Consider the following 14,744-nt stretch of genomic DNA (forward strand, 5'->3'; position numbering starts at 1 on the left):
CAGCAACACAGCCCCCCAGGGTCTGCCACTGCTACTTACTGACAGCTTTATGAGGTTCACTGACCTCCTGCCCTAAAGAATTCTAAGCAAGTTTAAAAGAAACTCTGCTCTTGCAAGCAATTTATTTTTTACTTTGCACAATTCTTTTTTTAAACGTTCCACTGTTCATCAGAAGAAGTCAAAGCACGTTTACACAACCCTTTAGATAACTATGCAGCCCTGAAATGAATCTGCCCCTTGTGTTTCAAGGGCTGTGCACATTTCTTTTGAAAAATTGCAACAATGTTATGCCTTTTGCGGCAGATTTATGAGTTACTTCTTAGAAAAACTAGGGGCAGATTTATGAAGGGCTTGCACCACGTTTACGCCGCCGTTGCGTGACGCAACGGCGCGGAAACGTGGCGCATCCCTGCACCCTATTTACAACGTGACGCATCTAGGAGATGCGTCACGTTGTACAGCACTGCGCCATGAGGAGGCGTTCCTGCGCAGGGGGGGGGCGTTCCTGCGCAGGAACGCCTCTTGAAAGTGGCTGAGTGAAATCTATGAGATTTCACTCAGTCACTTTCAGGGCAATGCTGCGTCAAAACCCTGCGCCTGCTTGAAGCAGGCGTAAGGCTTGAGGCAGCATTGAAAGAATAGGCCCCCCCAGAGCATTGCTGGAGCTGCGTCGCGCTTGCGACACAACTCCAGCAATGCGTCACTTTTACGGCACAGATGCGTGACGCATCTGTGCCGTTTTTGCCCCACGGTGCGCCGCATCATAAATGAGGCACACCATGGGTGGCGTAGCTGTGGCGGACTGTGGCGCATGTTAACTGGCGCATCCCTCAGGATGCGCCAGTTAACATAAATCTGCCCCGCAGTGTTTAACTGATTTTTTTTAGATGACTGGCATGTACCATTTGGCACAAATCAAGACATAGCATGTGCTTTTCTTTTTTAAGATGGTATTTTACAGGCTTTTAAAAAATGTAATTCATTTTAAACTCTTTTTTCTACAGGGCTTTAACATGTTTCCTTTGTCTTCTGAGGCTTCTAGTGCACAACACGTGCCCGACTCTGTGGTCTCTGCAGCTTTGAGGATGCCATGGGCATCACCCTTGCAAACTAGCATCTCCAGCCTGTGGTCTGTGGTGTCTGAGGCTGGTAGTGTGCCGGGGCACCAGCCTGTAGTCTGTGGTGTCTGGGGCTGGTAGTGTGCCGGGGGCACCAGCCTGTAGTCTGTGGTCCCTGGGGCTGGTAGTGTGCCGGGGCACCAGCCTGTAGTCTGTGGTCCCTGGGGCTGGTAGTGTGCCAGGGGCACCAGACTGTAGTCTGTGGTCCCTGAGGCTGGTAGTGTGCCGGGGGCACCAGCCTGTAGTCTGTGGTGTCTGAGGCTGGTAGTGTGCCGGGGCACCAGACTGTAGTCTGTGGTGTCTGAGGCTGGTAGTGTGCCGGGGGCACCAGACTGTAGTCTGTGGTCCCTGGGGCTGGTAGTGTGCCAGGGGCACCAGACTGTAGTCTGTGGTCCCTGGGGCTGGTAGTGTGCCGGGGGCACCAGCCTGTAGTCTATGGTCCCTGGGGCTGGTAGTGTGCCGGGGGCACCAGACTGTAGTCTGTGGTCCCTGGGGCTGGTAGTGTGCCGGGGGCACCAGCCTGTAGTCTGTGGTGTCTGGGGCTGGTAGTGTGCCAGGGGCACCAGCCTGTAGTCTGTGGTCCCTGGGGCTGGTAGTGTGCCAGGGGCACCAGACTGTAGTCTGTGGTCCCTGGGGCTGGTAGTGTGCCGGGGGCACCAGCCTGTAGTCTGTGGTCCCTGGGGCTGGTAGTGTGCCGGGGGCACCAGCCTGTAGTCTGTGGTCCCTGGGGCTGGTAGTGTGCCGGGGGCACCAGCCTGTAGTCTGTGGTCCCTGGGGCTGGTAGTGTGCCGGGGGCACCAGCCTGTAGTCTGTGGTCCCTGGGGCTGGTAGTGTGCCAGGGGCACCAGACTGTAGTCTGTGGTCCCTGGGGCTGGTAGTGTGCCGGGGGCACCAGCCTGTAGTCTGTGGTCCCTGGGGCTGGTAGTGTGCCAGGGGCACCAGACTGTAGTCTGTGGTCCCTGGGGCTGGTAGTGTGCCGGGGGCACCAGCCTGTAGTCTGTGGTCCCTGGGGCTGGTAGTGTGCCGGGGGCACCAGACTGTAGTCTGTGGTCCCTGGGGCTGGTAGTGTGCCGGGGGCACCAGCCTGTAGTCTGTGGTGTCTGGGGCTGGTAGTGTGCCGGGGGCACCAGACTGTAGTCTGTGGTGTCTGAGGCTGGTAGTGTGCCGGGGGCACCAGCCTGTAGTCTGTGGTGTCTGAGGCTGGTAGTGTGCCGGGGGCACCAGACTGTAGTCTGTGGTGTCTGAGGCTGGTAGTGTGCCGGGGGCACCAGCCTGTAGTCTGTGGTCCCTGGGGCTGGTAGTGTGCCGGGGGCACCAGCCTGTAGTCTGTGGTCCCTGGGGCTGGTAGTGTGCCGGGGGCACCAGCCTGTAGTGTGTGGTGTCTGGGGCTGATAGTGTGCCGGGGGCACCAGCCTGTAGTCTGTGGTCCCTGGGGCTTGTAGTGTGCCGGGGGCACCAGCCTGTAGTCTGTGGTGTCTGGGGCTGGTAGTGTGCTGGGGGCACCAGACTGTAGTCTGTGGTCCCTGGGGCTGGTAGTGTGCCGGGGGCACCAGACTGTAGTCTGTGGTGTCTGAGGCTGGTAGTGTGCCGGGGGCACCAGACTGTAGTCTGTGGTGTCTGAGGCTGGTAGTGTGCCGGGGGCACCAGCCTGTAGTCTGTGGTCCCTGGGGCTGGTAGTGTGCCAGGGGCACCAGACTGTAGTCTGTGGTCCCTGGGGCTGGTAGTGTGCCGGGGGCACCAGCCTGTAGTCTGTGGTCCCTGGGGCTGGTAGTGTGCCGGGGGCACCAGCCTGTAGTCTGTGGTCCCTGGGGCTGGTAGTGTGCCGGGGGCACCAGCCTGTAGTCTGTGGTCCCTGGGGCTGGTAGTGTGCCGGGGGCACCAGCCTGTAGTCTGTGGTCCCTGGGGCTGGTAGTGTGCCAGGGGCACCAGACTGTAGTCTGTGGTCCCTGGGGCTGGTAGTGTGCCGGGGGCACCAGCCTGTAGTCTGTGGTCCCTGGGGCTGGTAGTGTGCCAGGGGCACCAGACTGTAGTCTGTGGTCCCTGGGGCTGGTAGTGTGCCGGGGGCACCAGCCTGTAGTCTGTGGTCCCTGGGGCTGGTAGTGTGCCGGGGGCACCACCCTGTAGTCTGTGGTCCCTGGGGCTGGTAGTGTGCCAGGGGCACCAGCCTGTAGTCTGTGGTCCCTGGGGCTGGTAGTGTGCCAGAGGCACCAGAATGTAGTCTGTGGTCCCTGGGGCTGGTAGTGTGCCGGGGGCACCAGCCTGTAGTCTGTGGTCCCTGGGGCTGGTAGTGTGCCGGGGGCACCAGCCTGTAGTCTGTGGTCCCTGGGGCTGGTAGTGTGCCGGGGGCACCAGACTGTAGTCTGTGGTGTCTGGGGCTGGTAGTGTGCCGGGGGCACCAGCCTGTAGTCTGTGGTGTCTGGGGCTGGTAGTGTGCCGGGGGCACCAGCCTGTAGTCTGTGGTGTCTGGGGCTGGTAGTGTGCCGGGGGCACCAGCCTTTAGTCTGTGGTCCCTGGGGCTGGTAGTGTGCCGGGGGCACCAGCCTGTAGTCTGTGGTGTCTGGGGCTGGTAGTGTGCCGGGGGCACCAGCCTTTAGTCTGTGGTCCCTGGGGCTGGTAGTGTGCCGGGGGCACCAGACTGTAGTCTGTGGTCCCTGGGGCTTGTAGAGTGCATGGGGCACCGAGGTGCAGTCGGTGGTTTTTGGGGCTGGTTGGGTGTCATGGGACCATCCCCCTACAAACTATGGTCTCTAAAGCTGGTAGGTGCCAGGAGCACACAAATGCAGTCCGTGGTCTCTGGAAGCGCACTGTGGGTGCCAGGCTGCTTGGGTGCCAAGGACACTGATCTACAATATCTTGGGCTGTAGGGTGCTAGCTAGGGCTGGCAGTTCAGTGGGAATCACCCTTATTCACAGTATCCAATCAGCCATATATCATTGCAAGTTGTACAACTTTGAAAATGATGTGGTCTGTAGGATTTTGCCCGGATCTTTTCATAAAGTGAACATCTTACATGGGCGGATAAAAAAAACATGACAGAGTTAGGAAGAGGGGGGCTTCAGGCCGGAAAGAGGTCCTCCTCTCATCCCCTCTTATTCTGGGTCCAGACACATTGTCAAAGAACGGATAAACCCAAGACTATGCACACAAGCATTCACGCAAGGAAGCTGTCATCGACAATGATTCTTGAAAAGACCCGTCAAATTGACAGCTAAGTCTCACTTCCTGTGGCATTTGTAAACCATGTCAGCTGATCAATTTCTCCTTCCTTTACACTGGTAATTCTGGAGACGATGGGGGTCATCTATAAAGGGATGACACCTTCTGAATCCTTTTGTTGTGATCTTATTTGTAGAGCACACCATCACACTTGCGAGTCTATCCTGGGTACCACTTGTCAACCAACATCTCTCCTTCACAATATGGCAATCTCTAGTTAATGAACAAAACGCACTCTGTGAGCTTCTGGCCAGACTAAAATACATACCTGTGAAACTTATCTCAGCTTCAATACCTCACTGTGGCACAAGGAGCTCGCTGGAATGAGCTGAAGAAGCGTGGAAGCACATCCATAATTGGCTGCTCCACAATGATTCCATTAGTTTACAGAGGTATTTATAAGGATCTTAGCGCCATCTCCTGCAGACGGTTGGTGATGGTCGAGCACCACTGGATAAAGCCATGAGTAATAAGTCTAAGCGGCTTACACCAGCACCAACCTTCCTCCATGTTGGAGGCCTCAATCGACAGCTGCCGAAAGACCAGATGGGACCACAATTGAGAGCGCATTAATGGAAAATGGTGCATCCTTGATACACAAAAGAGGGTCAGTAGGGGCCCTGGGAACACTCAGGTACTCATTCGTCTAGAAAACAGTAGGGCTTGATTTAGTATCAATTCATTGTATTCCAGGTAGTGCTAATGGTATTGACAAGTATTCCCAAAGGGAGCAATACTGATGGAGTTTTTCTTTCACATCTTACATTCTGGGATATTGCCTAATTATTGGGTTCTAACCAAGCCTTGGTCATTGGGTTGAAGACCTCTTTGGGTATTGGGCAGTCTTGCTGAAAGAAGACGTTAAACCCCTTCTTCCTAATCGATTTTCACTTGACCAAAGAAGTGTAATTTTCATCCTTCTGTAAGACTCTGGTTGGAAGCTCTAGAAGCTTGACTATTTACGTCTGCATGTCGACTGCCACCGGAGGAGGTCGGTTAGTCAGCGAGACTCCCCAAACCCTTAGAGAAGTGAAAAAGAATGAAAACCGGTGTAAGGTGAAGCTCCAACAAACCACAGGCTGTAAATCAACACGACCAACAACATCAAAGTGGAATCTTTGCAGCTTCTTACGTCCACATGATTGTGCTTCTATAACACAGACAGTAAGACTACACTAATGTCTGTCACTCAAATATAAAAACATAGAAATAAACATATATTTCCTATTTTCCCTTCAGGAAATTCCTGTGTGGAGGCAACGATGTATTTGTATAAAATAGGCAGTATTTCTCAAAGGTGTTATTACCACCTCCCTGGTGGTATTTCTATGCTAATCTGTCATGATGTTATTTCTGTGTTGTTACTCCCTGTTGTTGTTTCAGTGTTTGTTGTGTTCATGCTATACTTCTATTGCTCTAGCTTCATGATATTCCTACTCAACATTCTTTCGTTGATGCACTTCCAGCCATAATCCCATGTTCTTTCTCTTGGCTATTTTTATTTCTGCGTTACTATCTCAAGTTCTAATGTTCATGCTATTAATCCCACTTATTATTTCCGCGTAAGTGGCCGTATTTATGCTGTTCCTCTCCCCACCCAACTGTTGGTCCTGCTTCTTTGTTGTCGATTGTGATTCTAAGGGTATCTTGCCCAGCTATGTTTGGCTTCATCCAGGCAGCAAATTTTATATTATCCCTTCAAACTTGATTGTTAATGCTTATTAAGGATGCTTGGACCATCGTCATGTAGACGTCTTCCAGAAAATCATGGAAGGTAACGGATCCTCTTAATTTTGTAAGTGGTTTCATCCAAGGTTCCACGTGACGCATCCAGCATGTGGTCTGTCCATTGCTTCTTTCGTTGCTCTTATCCATAATTTTGGCTGTGAGTGTATTGCCTCCTGCTTCTACCCTCCAGTCCACTCGCATTTCCCGTTCCCGACTCCTCCCAAGCCATGCTCCCCCTTTCCTGTCCTCTGCCCCGTGTCTAACCAGGCTATCTATCCAGTCACCAGACGTTCCTTAACTGCAACTGCGGGCCCTCCATTGCAGATCTAGACGAGCCCATTCTTACCATCCACCAAACCATCAGCGACGTGCGAGGGAGCTTCTATCAAGAGAAGACCGTCTTCCTGCGCTGCACGGTCAACTCCAACCCGCCGGCTCGCTTTATCTGGAAACGGGGCGCTGAGACCCTCTCTCACAACCAGGACAATGGCGTGGACATTTATGAACCACTATACACCCAGGTGAGACGCCACAATATTATCTCTTCTGACTGATATTTCATCTGTCTGTATTGGGCTTAAAATATAAGAGCATTCAAAACATTTACCAACTTAATGATTTTCAGATTGCATCAACTAGCAGCAATGCTGTGCACTGTCACTCCTGGTGTCAAGCTGCCAATGACCATAATTAGGGAATGAGCAAATTTGCAATAATTTCTCCCCGCAAACTTGTTGAAATATTTATAATTTTCACCAATTTGCTGACATTTTATGATTGGTGTGAATCTATATATTTTTTTTTAAAAGAATCCTGCAAAATTAGGTTTTACTCTAGAAAATCGCTGAAACAACATATATGTAGTGGGAGAATCATCTTGCAAAAAATGAGGTGCTGAAATATTTTTTCGAAACATGCTTTTGCAGAACATATTTGCTAACTGGCGAATATTGGTGAAGTCAACATGCTTTATAAAGCTTGTCAACTCAACAAACTTTCACAGGCCATATTTCTATTTTGCACAATGCATTTATTACAAGTCTGCACATAAGGATAGGTCGACACCCAGGGAATGGAATAGGTCTGTGTGGAATGCATTCTCGAGGCGTGCTTCTACTCAGTGCTGTCTCCTGCATTTTTTCCCCTCAAGTACAAATTACATTGAATGCAGGACTGTTTGAAAATCACAAATTTCGACGTTTGCCAACTTCATGTGAAAAAAAATAATAATATAAAAACATATTTAAAAAGTACATATTATTTAATTATAAAATGTTTAATAGTCTATTTTGAATTAAAAATAGTTACGTTATAAATAATTCATAATTGAATGTTAAATATGTATTATTTTCATATATTTATTTATATTTTTAACTATTTTAAATAATGTACTTTATTTTTACATTATTTCCTATGGCAGTGCTTTTAAAAGTTTTTAGACCCACAAACGACTTTTTAGCATGACGAACATTTGCGACCTACCTAGCTTAAATGGACGCGAAGCAGGCGATTTTTTAATGTAAAGAAAACATCAGGTGGTAGCGCACTGTCATTTACAGAGAGCACATTTTCCATTGAACTGGCTACTAAAATTTGTACAGACATTCAGTTTACTGATAAAACTGTATAAAATTCTAATGTGTGGAAATCGGGTTGAAAATTTATCATTTGCATGTCACCAAGATAAGTGTCTTGATTTGTTTTGATCCTATTAAACCCATTGTTTCCATCGCACTTCAAAGTTACAAAAGAATGTTCTTCATTTTTTGCTTTCCACACAGCTGAATGTATACAGTATATTTACAGGTATTTATATTTTGTTGTATGTTACAAAAACTACTCTCTGTAGTCCAGCAAGATTTTTACATAATTCACTTTTCTTTTTTCCTTTACCGTACTTTCTCTGACTGCAAAGTCAGAGGAGTTTGTAAACATCATTCTCCATTGAAAAAAAAATAAGCAGCAATTTGTCAGAAAACATGCCCTGATATTTGACCTTTGTCACTGAAGCATAGCAAATGTGATAAGATAAATACAACATTTAAAGGCATCCTTATTTATTGCTTGGACATTCACCACCCACCAAATATTTGCTTGTTGACCCTCCAATGTGTCACGACCCACAGTTTTGGAAAAAATGTCCTATGGGATTTATTTTTAAGTCCATCTATTGTTTTTTATGGGAGGGTGTTTAAGTGCAAGTGGTTGGCAATGTGTAGTGCTGGACTTACTACAAAAGTGTACATTACTACCAAAAGTGCTGTTTGTGAATACACAAAAGTATTTTGTACCATTGTGTAATTAGAAGTGATCTGTGCTACAACTGTTGGATAGTCGGTGTGGTTAAGCAAGGTTGACAACATGCTCAACTATAACATGCTCTGGAGGTGCCGATGCTAGTTACCCTAGAAAGCTCCAAAAATGATTCTGTCAATTTACCTATTGTTACCCCAAGTTTGTATAGTATTCAAAGCCCTTTATTTCTACATGTGCTAATATACATATATATGTCTATATATGTGTATATATATACATACATATGTATGGATATATATATATATATTAACAAAACCAAAAACCTCTGCTCCTCTTCAGGAAAAGAGCATGCAGTCGAGGGCTATTAGGGTATAGGCTTCTTTATTCAATTATGCCTCCTTCGACCCAGCAAAGAGAGACGCGTTTCGCCTGTCACAGCAGGCTTTCTCAGTCTAGTTAGCACCATTTTGATGGTGGACTTTATACTACAACATAATCATAGACATAAAAGAGTTTCCTTGTTATTCACAATTAGTTAAATGCTTTCAATATGGTGTTCAATTATCTAAAAATTCATTTAATTGAAAGTCGATACAATGTGGCTATTAACTTCATAAATGATCAAACATATCTCGATGCCTCAACCGTTATCAGTATGCGCTCAATGCTGCAAACACTACAAAAGTACAACAAATACAATGTGAATGAACACCAACATAATAAAAAACGCCTTCTTGTTAATATTAAATAGCTGAAAAACGAGGCCGTATTTGTTCAACCATAGCGCTGGTCGCATAGTTGGCCTTCATAATACATATTCCTCGTGCTGCATTAAATAACTGTATATATATCTGGTGTAATCGTTTATAATGTTTCCAATTTGCACAGCACTCCATGCACAGAAAGTACAACCTCTAGAGACATTGCCATGACCTAAAAATTATCCAGGTTTATTCTTCAACAGGTTTCTAGTTTGCCCAGAATCGTATGCACTCTTACCTTGGTTGCTATAGTATTTGAATCCAATCAAGGCAGACTGAGCAGCAATACAAAAATAGAAATTATCATACATCTAAGCAAAGTTGTTGTGTAATCGAGAATTAATACAGTATTTTATTGAAGCAATTACTGTGCATGTTGCATTCAATAAGAAATAGGGTATCTTTTATTAAGAATGTTGGTCTAGTCAGGCAATAGTTTTAATTAACTAATTTATAGTAAACAATAAACTTTGAATATCGAAAAGTAGCAAACTTACTTAAAAGTGTAAACTTACTTAAAAGTGTAAGTTACCTTTGTAGCTCAAGTTCTCTGTGTACTTGTGGAGTTGTAACATTTGCAAAACCTCGAAGTAGGAATCATTATTTTTCAAACTCCCAAGTTCATGCTGTGCAGTTGTTCAGAGCTGTAGGAAATCGCTCTTCTTGCAGGGTTACCCCAAACCTTTTTGCCTTCCTCCTTCTATTTTTCTGACCTTTTTGTTGGCTTTAGGACTCTAGGGTGCTACCCAGTGCTAAATTGTATGTGCTCTCTTCCTGAAACATGGTAACATTGGCTCATACCCAATTGGCATATTTAAGTTACTTGTAAGTCCCTGGTAGTGCACTACACGTGGCCAGGACATGTAAATGGAATGCTACAGTGGGCCTGCAGCCCTGCTTGTTCCACCCACATAAGTAGCTCTTTAACCATGTCTCAGGTCCGCCACTGCAGAGCCTGTGTGTACAGTTTACTGTCACTTCGACTTGGCAATTAAAACTACTTGCCAAGTCTTAAACTCCCCTTTTATTACACATAGATCACCTCTAAGGTAGGCCATGGGTAGCCCTATGGGAGGGGTGCTGTGTAAGTAAAAGGTAGGACATGTACTTGTATGTTTTGCATGTCCTGGTAGAGACAAACAGCCTATTTTGTATTTCACTACTGTGAGGTCTACTCCTCTCATAGGCTAGCATTGGGAATTCCTTTCTATACTTTTAAGTGTGAATTCCTAACCAGAAAGGAGTAGCTGTCTCATGTTTGGTATGCCTAGAATGGTAATGATAAATGCTACTTGCTGGTGAAGTTGGATTTCACGTAATTGTTTTAGAAATGCCACTTTTAGAAAGTGCAAACAAAACAGGTGATGGACAGAATGTGGATCAATGTCACACATTCACCCCAGTCCAAGGATCTGGGCCCAAATCCTTAGTTTTTTTGCACTCCACACCACCCTGGGTTAGACAATGGCGTTATGCAAATCAGCTCTGACCCTGTGCCCCATGGGAACAGTCCAGTCCGAACTACAAAAGCCATGTCCTTCCCAGAACGGAATCAAGCATCCGAGGACCGGACCGGTTTCGAGGTAACACCTCTCATCAGCCCGGCTAGCTTGACTCCAGTGGTGTGGAGTGCCTGGGACCCACGTCTGAGCATCCCCAGCGCACTTAGGGCGGAATTTGCAAACAAAACAGGTGATGGACAGAATGTGGATCAATGTCACACATTCACCCCAGTCCAAGGATCTGGGCCCAAATCCATCGTTTTTTTGCACTCCACACCACCCTGGGTTAGACAATGGCAATATGCAAATCAGCTCTGACCCTGTGCCCCATGGGAACAGTCCAGTCCGAACTACAAAAGCCATGTCCTTCCCAGAACGGAATCAAGCATCCGAGGACCGGACCGGTTTCAAGGTAACACCTCTCATCAGCCCGGCTAGCTTGACTCCAGTGGTGTGGAGTGCCTGGGACCCACGTCTGAGCATCCCCAGCGCACTTAGGGCGGAATTTGCAAACAAAACAGGTGATGGACAGAATGTGGATCAATGTCACACATTCACCCCAGTCCAAGGATCTGGGCCCAAATCCATCGTTTTTTTTGCACTCCACACCACCCTGGGTTAGACAATGGCGTTATGCAAATCAGCTCTGACCCTGTGCCCCATGGGAACAGTCCAGTCCGAACTACAATCGGTGTCACATTGTCATCACTGCTGGCGTTCCAGGATGTGTGCTGCTGTGGTAGAGTTGAAAAAGAAAAATAAGACGCCTTTCAGTAATTGCCCACTATATAAATATGATCACTTGCTCACTCGCCAGCTCACGCACTCACTCACCCACCCACTCACTCACTCACTCACCCACCCACCCACTCACTCACTCACCCACTCACCCACCCACTCACTCACTTACTCACTCACCCACCCACCCACTCATTCACTCACTCAATCACTCACCCACCCACTCACTCATTCACTCACTCACTCACTCACCCACCCACCCACTCATTCACTCACTCAATCACTCACCCACCCACTCACTCATTCAGTCACTCACTCACCAATTCATTCACTCACTCACTCAATCACTCACATGCAGATTGTGCAACCATATGTGGGGGCCTTTCAAGAGCCGAGTATAAAGGGCAGTTTGTTCCCCATAAACACTTTTGGGGTGGATTGTTTGAGGATGCTGATGTACATGAGTGCGGCATTCAAGCGTATATAGTTGAGCATGGGTGGTAGGTGTGTGTGCGTTGCATGGAGGCTCTGGAAGGAAATGACTATGTAGTAGAAACCCGGTGCCTGCTTTTAGTACGACAGGGCTGATGGGAGAGTGTGTCAGGGTAGGAACGTAGGGGCATATTATCAAGGGGGTTTATCTCCGCTTTTTTGGCTTTAAAAGCCAAGAAAGCGGAGATAAAATGATCTCCCTATTACCTAGCTGTCGCTAACACCAGTTAGCGACAGCTAGTAGGAGATAGCGACCATCTTGGGCCCCACTTTGCATGTCAGTGAAATTTATCACTAATGACATGCAAAGTGGGCGTGCCAAGATGTTAGCGACTGGAAACAGTCGCTAACATCGCTATCTCCTATTACCAACTTTTGGAGATATTCGCGCTAAGCGCAAATATCTCCAAAAGCTAACACCTGCCCTGAGCAGTTCTTAACAGAACAAGAATGGCTGGATAGGCAAAGTTATTATCATTAATAAAAGTGACGTAGTCAAAATGTACTACATTACCAAGGCCTTTTATACCAAAAGCAAATTTATTTAATTTTTGATTTTTAAATTCATCAAAACATATGGGCAAACCAAAGACTGTCACGACAGTGAGTACATGAATACAGTATTTACATTTATACACAACTACCACTATACATTATTTACAAAGTGAAAAGAACACAATTTAAATGAGCACAGTTGTGAAAGACACACCAAGAAAAACAGTAACATTAATCAATATCCAAACATAGATTCCACCTGGAACCCTAGTCGTGTAACCCAATATAAATCGCAACCACAGGGTTGTCAGGCAGGCAGGCGTATCACTCCATCTGTTCCCGCCTGTCCCTTGGTTTCATACCCCCATGGACTGGTTGTATTTTTGTTTGTAGGAACTTTTTCATTGTATATAAATACAATCTATGTTTGGATATTGATTAATGTTACTGTTTTTCTTGGTGTGTCTTTCACAACTGTGCTCATTTAAATTGTGTTCTTTTCACTTTGTAAATAATGTATAGTGGTAGTTGTGTATAAATGTAAATACTGTATTCATGTACTCACTGTCGTGACAGTCTTTGGTTTGCCCATATGTTTTGATGAATTTAAAAATCAAAAATTAAATACATTTGCTTTTGGTATAAAAGGCCTTGGTAACGTAGTACATTTTGACTACGTCACTTTTATTAATGATAACAACTTTGCCTATCCAGCCATTCTTGTTCTGTTGATTATATTGTTGAGATCCGGGCTGGGTAGACGTAGGATCCACAGCCTTAGTTGTTCTACAGCTGAGCAGTTCTTAGCCATGTTATCCAATGGGAGGTGGATAACACGGCTAAGAGCATTAGCTCGGTAATGCCTTAATATCACTGACTTTTCAGCGATATTCATGCATTGCGGCGATTTTTTATCGCATTTGCGATAAACCTTGGTAATACCAAGGTTTATCTGCGATAAAAATCACCGCAGCTCAGCTGTAAATTTTTGTCTCTAACCAATCAATAGCGATAATTATCGCTATTGCTTGGTAATATGCCCCGTAGTTTACTCAAGCATGGCAGAGTGAGGGGGGAAGAAGTTAAGGTTGGTAGAATGTATTTTATGAATCGTCAAATGATTTTTGCTAGATGGTAATGGACATCTCTCCTGACATCAAGGCACTTCATTACACCAGGTTTAAAAAACTCAATTTCACACCCAGAATTACTGATACTTGGGCACTGGTAATTCCGAGATGCGGAATTACAGGCCCACCACGAATTGGGCCCTGAAAAAAAGGAGTAACTGGATAGTTCATTATTACAATGATGATTTTCACAGGTTATGACACATTTTCAGCTCAATTTCCACATGAAGATTTTGGCTGCTTCTGCAGCTGAAATGCTTCATTTGGAACACTGATGATGGGGTTTCCGATGTTGCTGGTAACTCCTGTTACCGGCTAAATCAGCATTACTGAGTGTCTCATAATGAGGTTCCAGATGTCTCTTTCCGTCAGTAAGTGAACAGCACATACATCTACCTCAGACATCGATGAGCTCCTTCAGTTTAGACGGGCTATCAAGACCTTTTTATTTGTTTAGCTCATCTGTTGTGTCTCTTCTCCTTTCTGCCCGCTTTTAATGTTGTGTTGTGTTTACCTTTTCAAAGTGCCAGGACGCCCCTTTGCTGGGGCAGCTGTGCGCGGTACAAATAAAAATAACATAACATAACAGACTAGATTCACCTGAATCCCTCTCTGCTCTGACATTATCCCTGGAATGCAAACCTAAATAGATGAATTAGAAGCCCCATCAACTCAATGCTCTCAAGAATAAATGTATTTTGCTCGCTCTGACATCCGCATTGAACAAAAGCTGTCGTGGTCCATCAGCCTTAAGATTTCTGGCATAATGCCTCAAAAAGTCAACTTCATATAAACCAATATCTTACTGGATCTTGACTTTAAGACCTTGTGACAGCATTGGCTAAATCAGCAAGATTTGACCTTCAGAAGTTTAAAGTCTGAACACCCACTCTGAACAAGATCTTTCCTAGACTATGGATTAGCTCTTGTTGCTGGACGAAAGAAAAAGATGACACAACTTCTGCTGGCAATATAGTATAAGGTTTATTATGAGCATATGTGGAATGTCAGTCAGCTTTGTGGAACTGGACTCTGAGCTTCGACTTACAATGAGCGGGCAGCTTTTTTAACACACTTTTTAGCCTAAATACGTCATATATTTTGCATATTTAATAACACATCTGCATAAGCACGACATTAAGTAATACTTTCAACAAGAAAGCTAATCACGTGATTATGAAATACGATGCATGTGCACGTGTTGTTTGGTTGCGCTCTTCACTACCGGTTGTCCATGTCGTTTCTCTTCGAAGGCTAGCTATGCTCTGCTCCCTCCATGCCCACTGCTCTACGAGGCCTAGTCTCCCA

General features: G+C 46.0%; 1 protein-coding gene across 1 annotated transcript in view; it reads left to right on the forward strand.

Annotated features, from left to right (window-relative positions):
* MDGA1 (MAM domain containing glycosylphosphatidylinositol anchor 1) overlaps positions 1-14,744 on the forward strand; it is a 900,569-nt gene that overhangs the window by 330,881 nt on the left and 554,944 nt on the right. Inside the window, exon 4 of the mRNA XM_086925579.1 lies at positions 6,387-6,583. Within this exon, the coding sequence (XP_086781705.1) occupies positions 6,387-6,583 (197 nt within the window). The remainder of the gene's footprint in view (positions 1-6,386; positions 6,584-14,744) is intronic.

Source organism: Lissotriton vulgaris, chromosome 6, assembly GCF_964263255.1.
Source record: "Lissotriton vulgaris chromosome 6, aLisVul1.2, whole genome shotgun sequence".
Lineage (NCBI taxonomy): Eukaryota > Metazoa > Chordata > Amphibia > Caudata > Salamandridae > Lissotriton > Lissotriton vulgaris.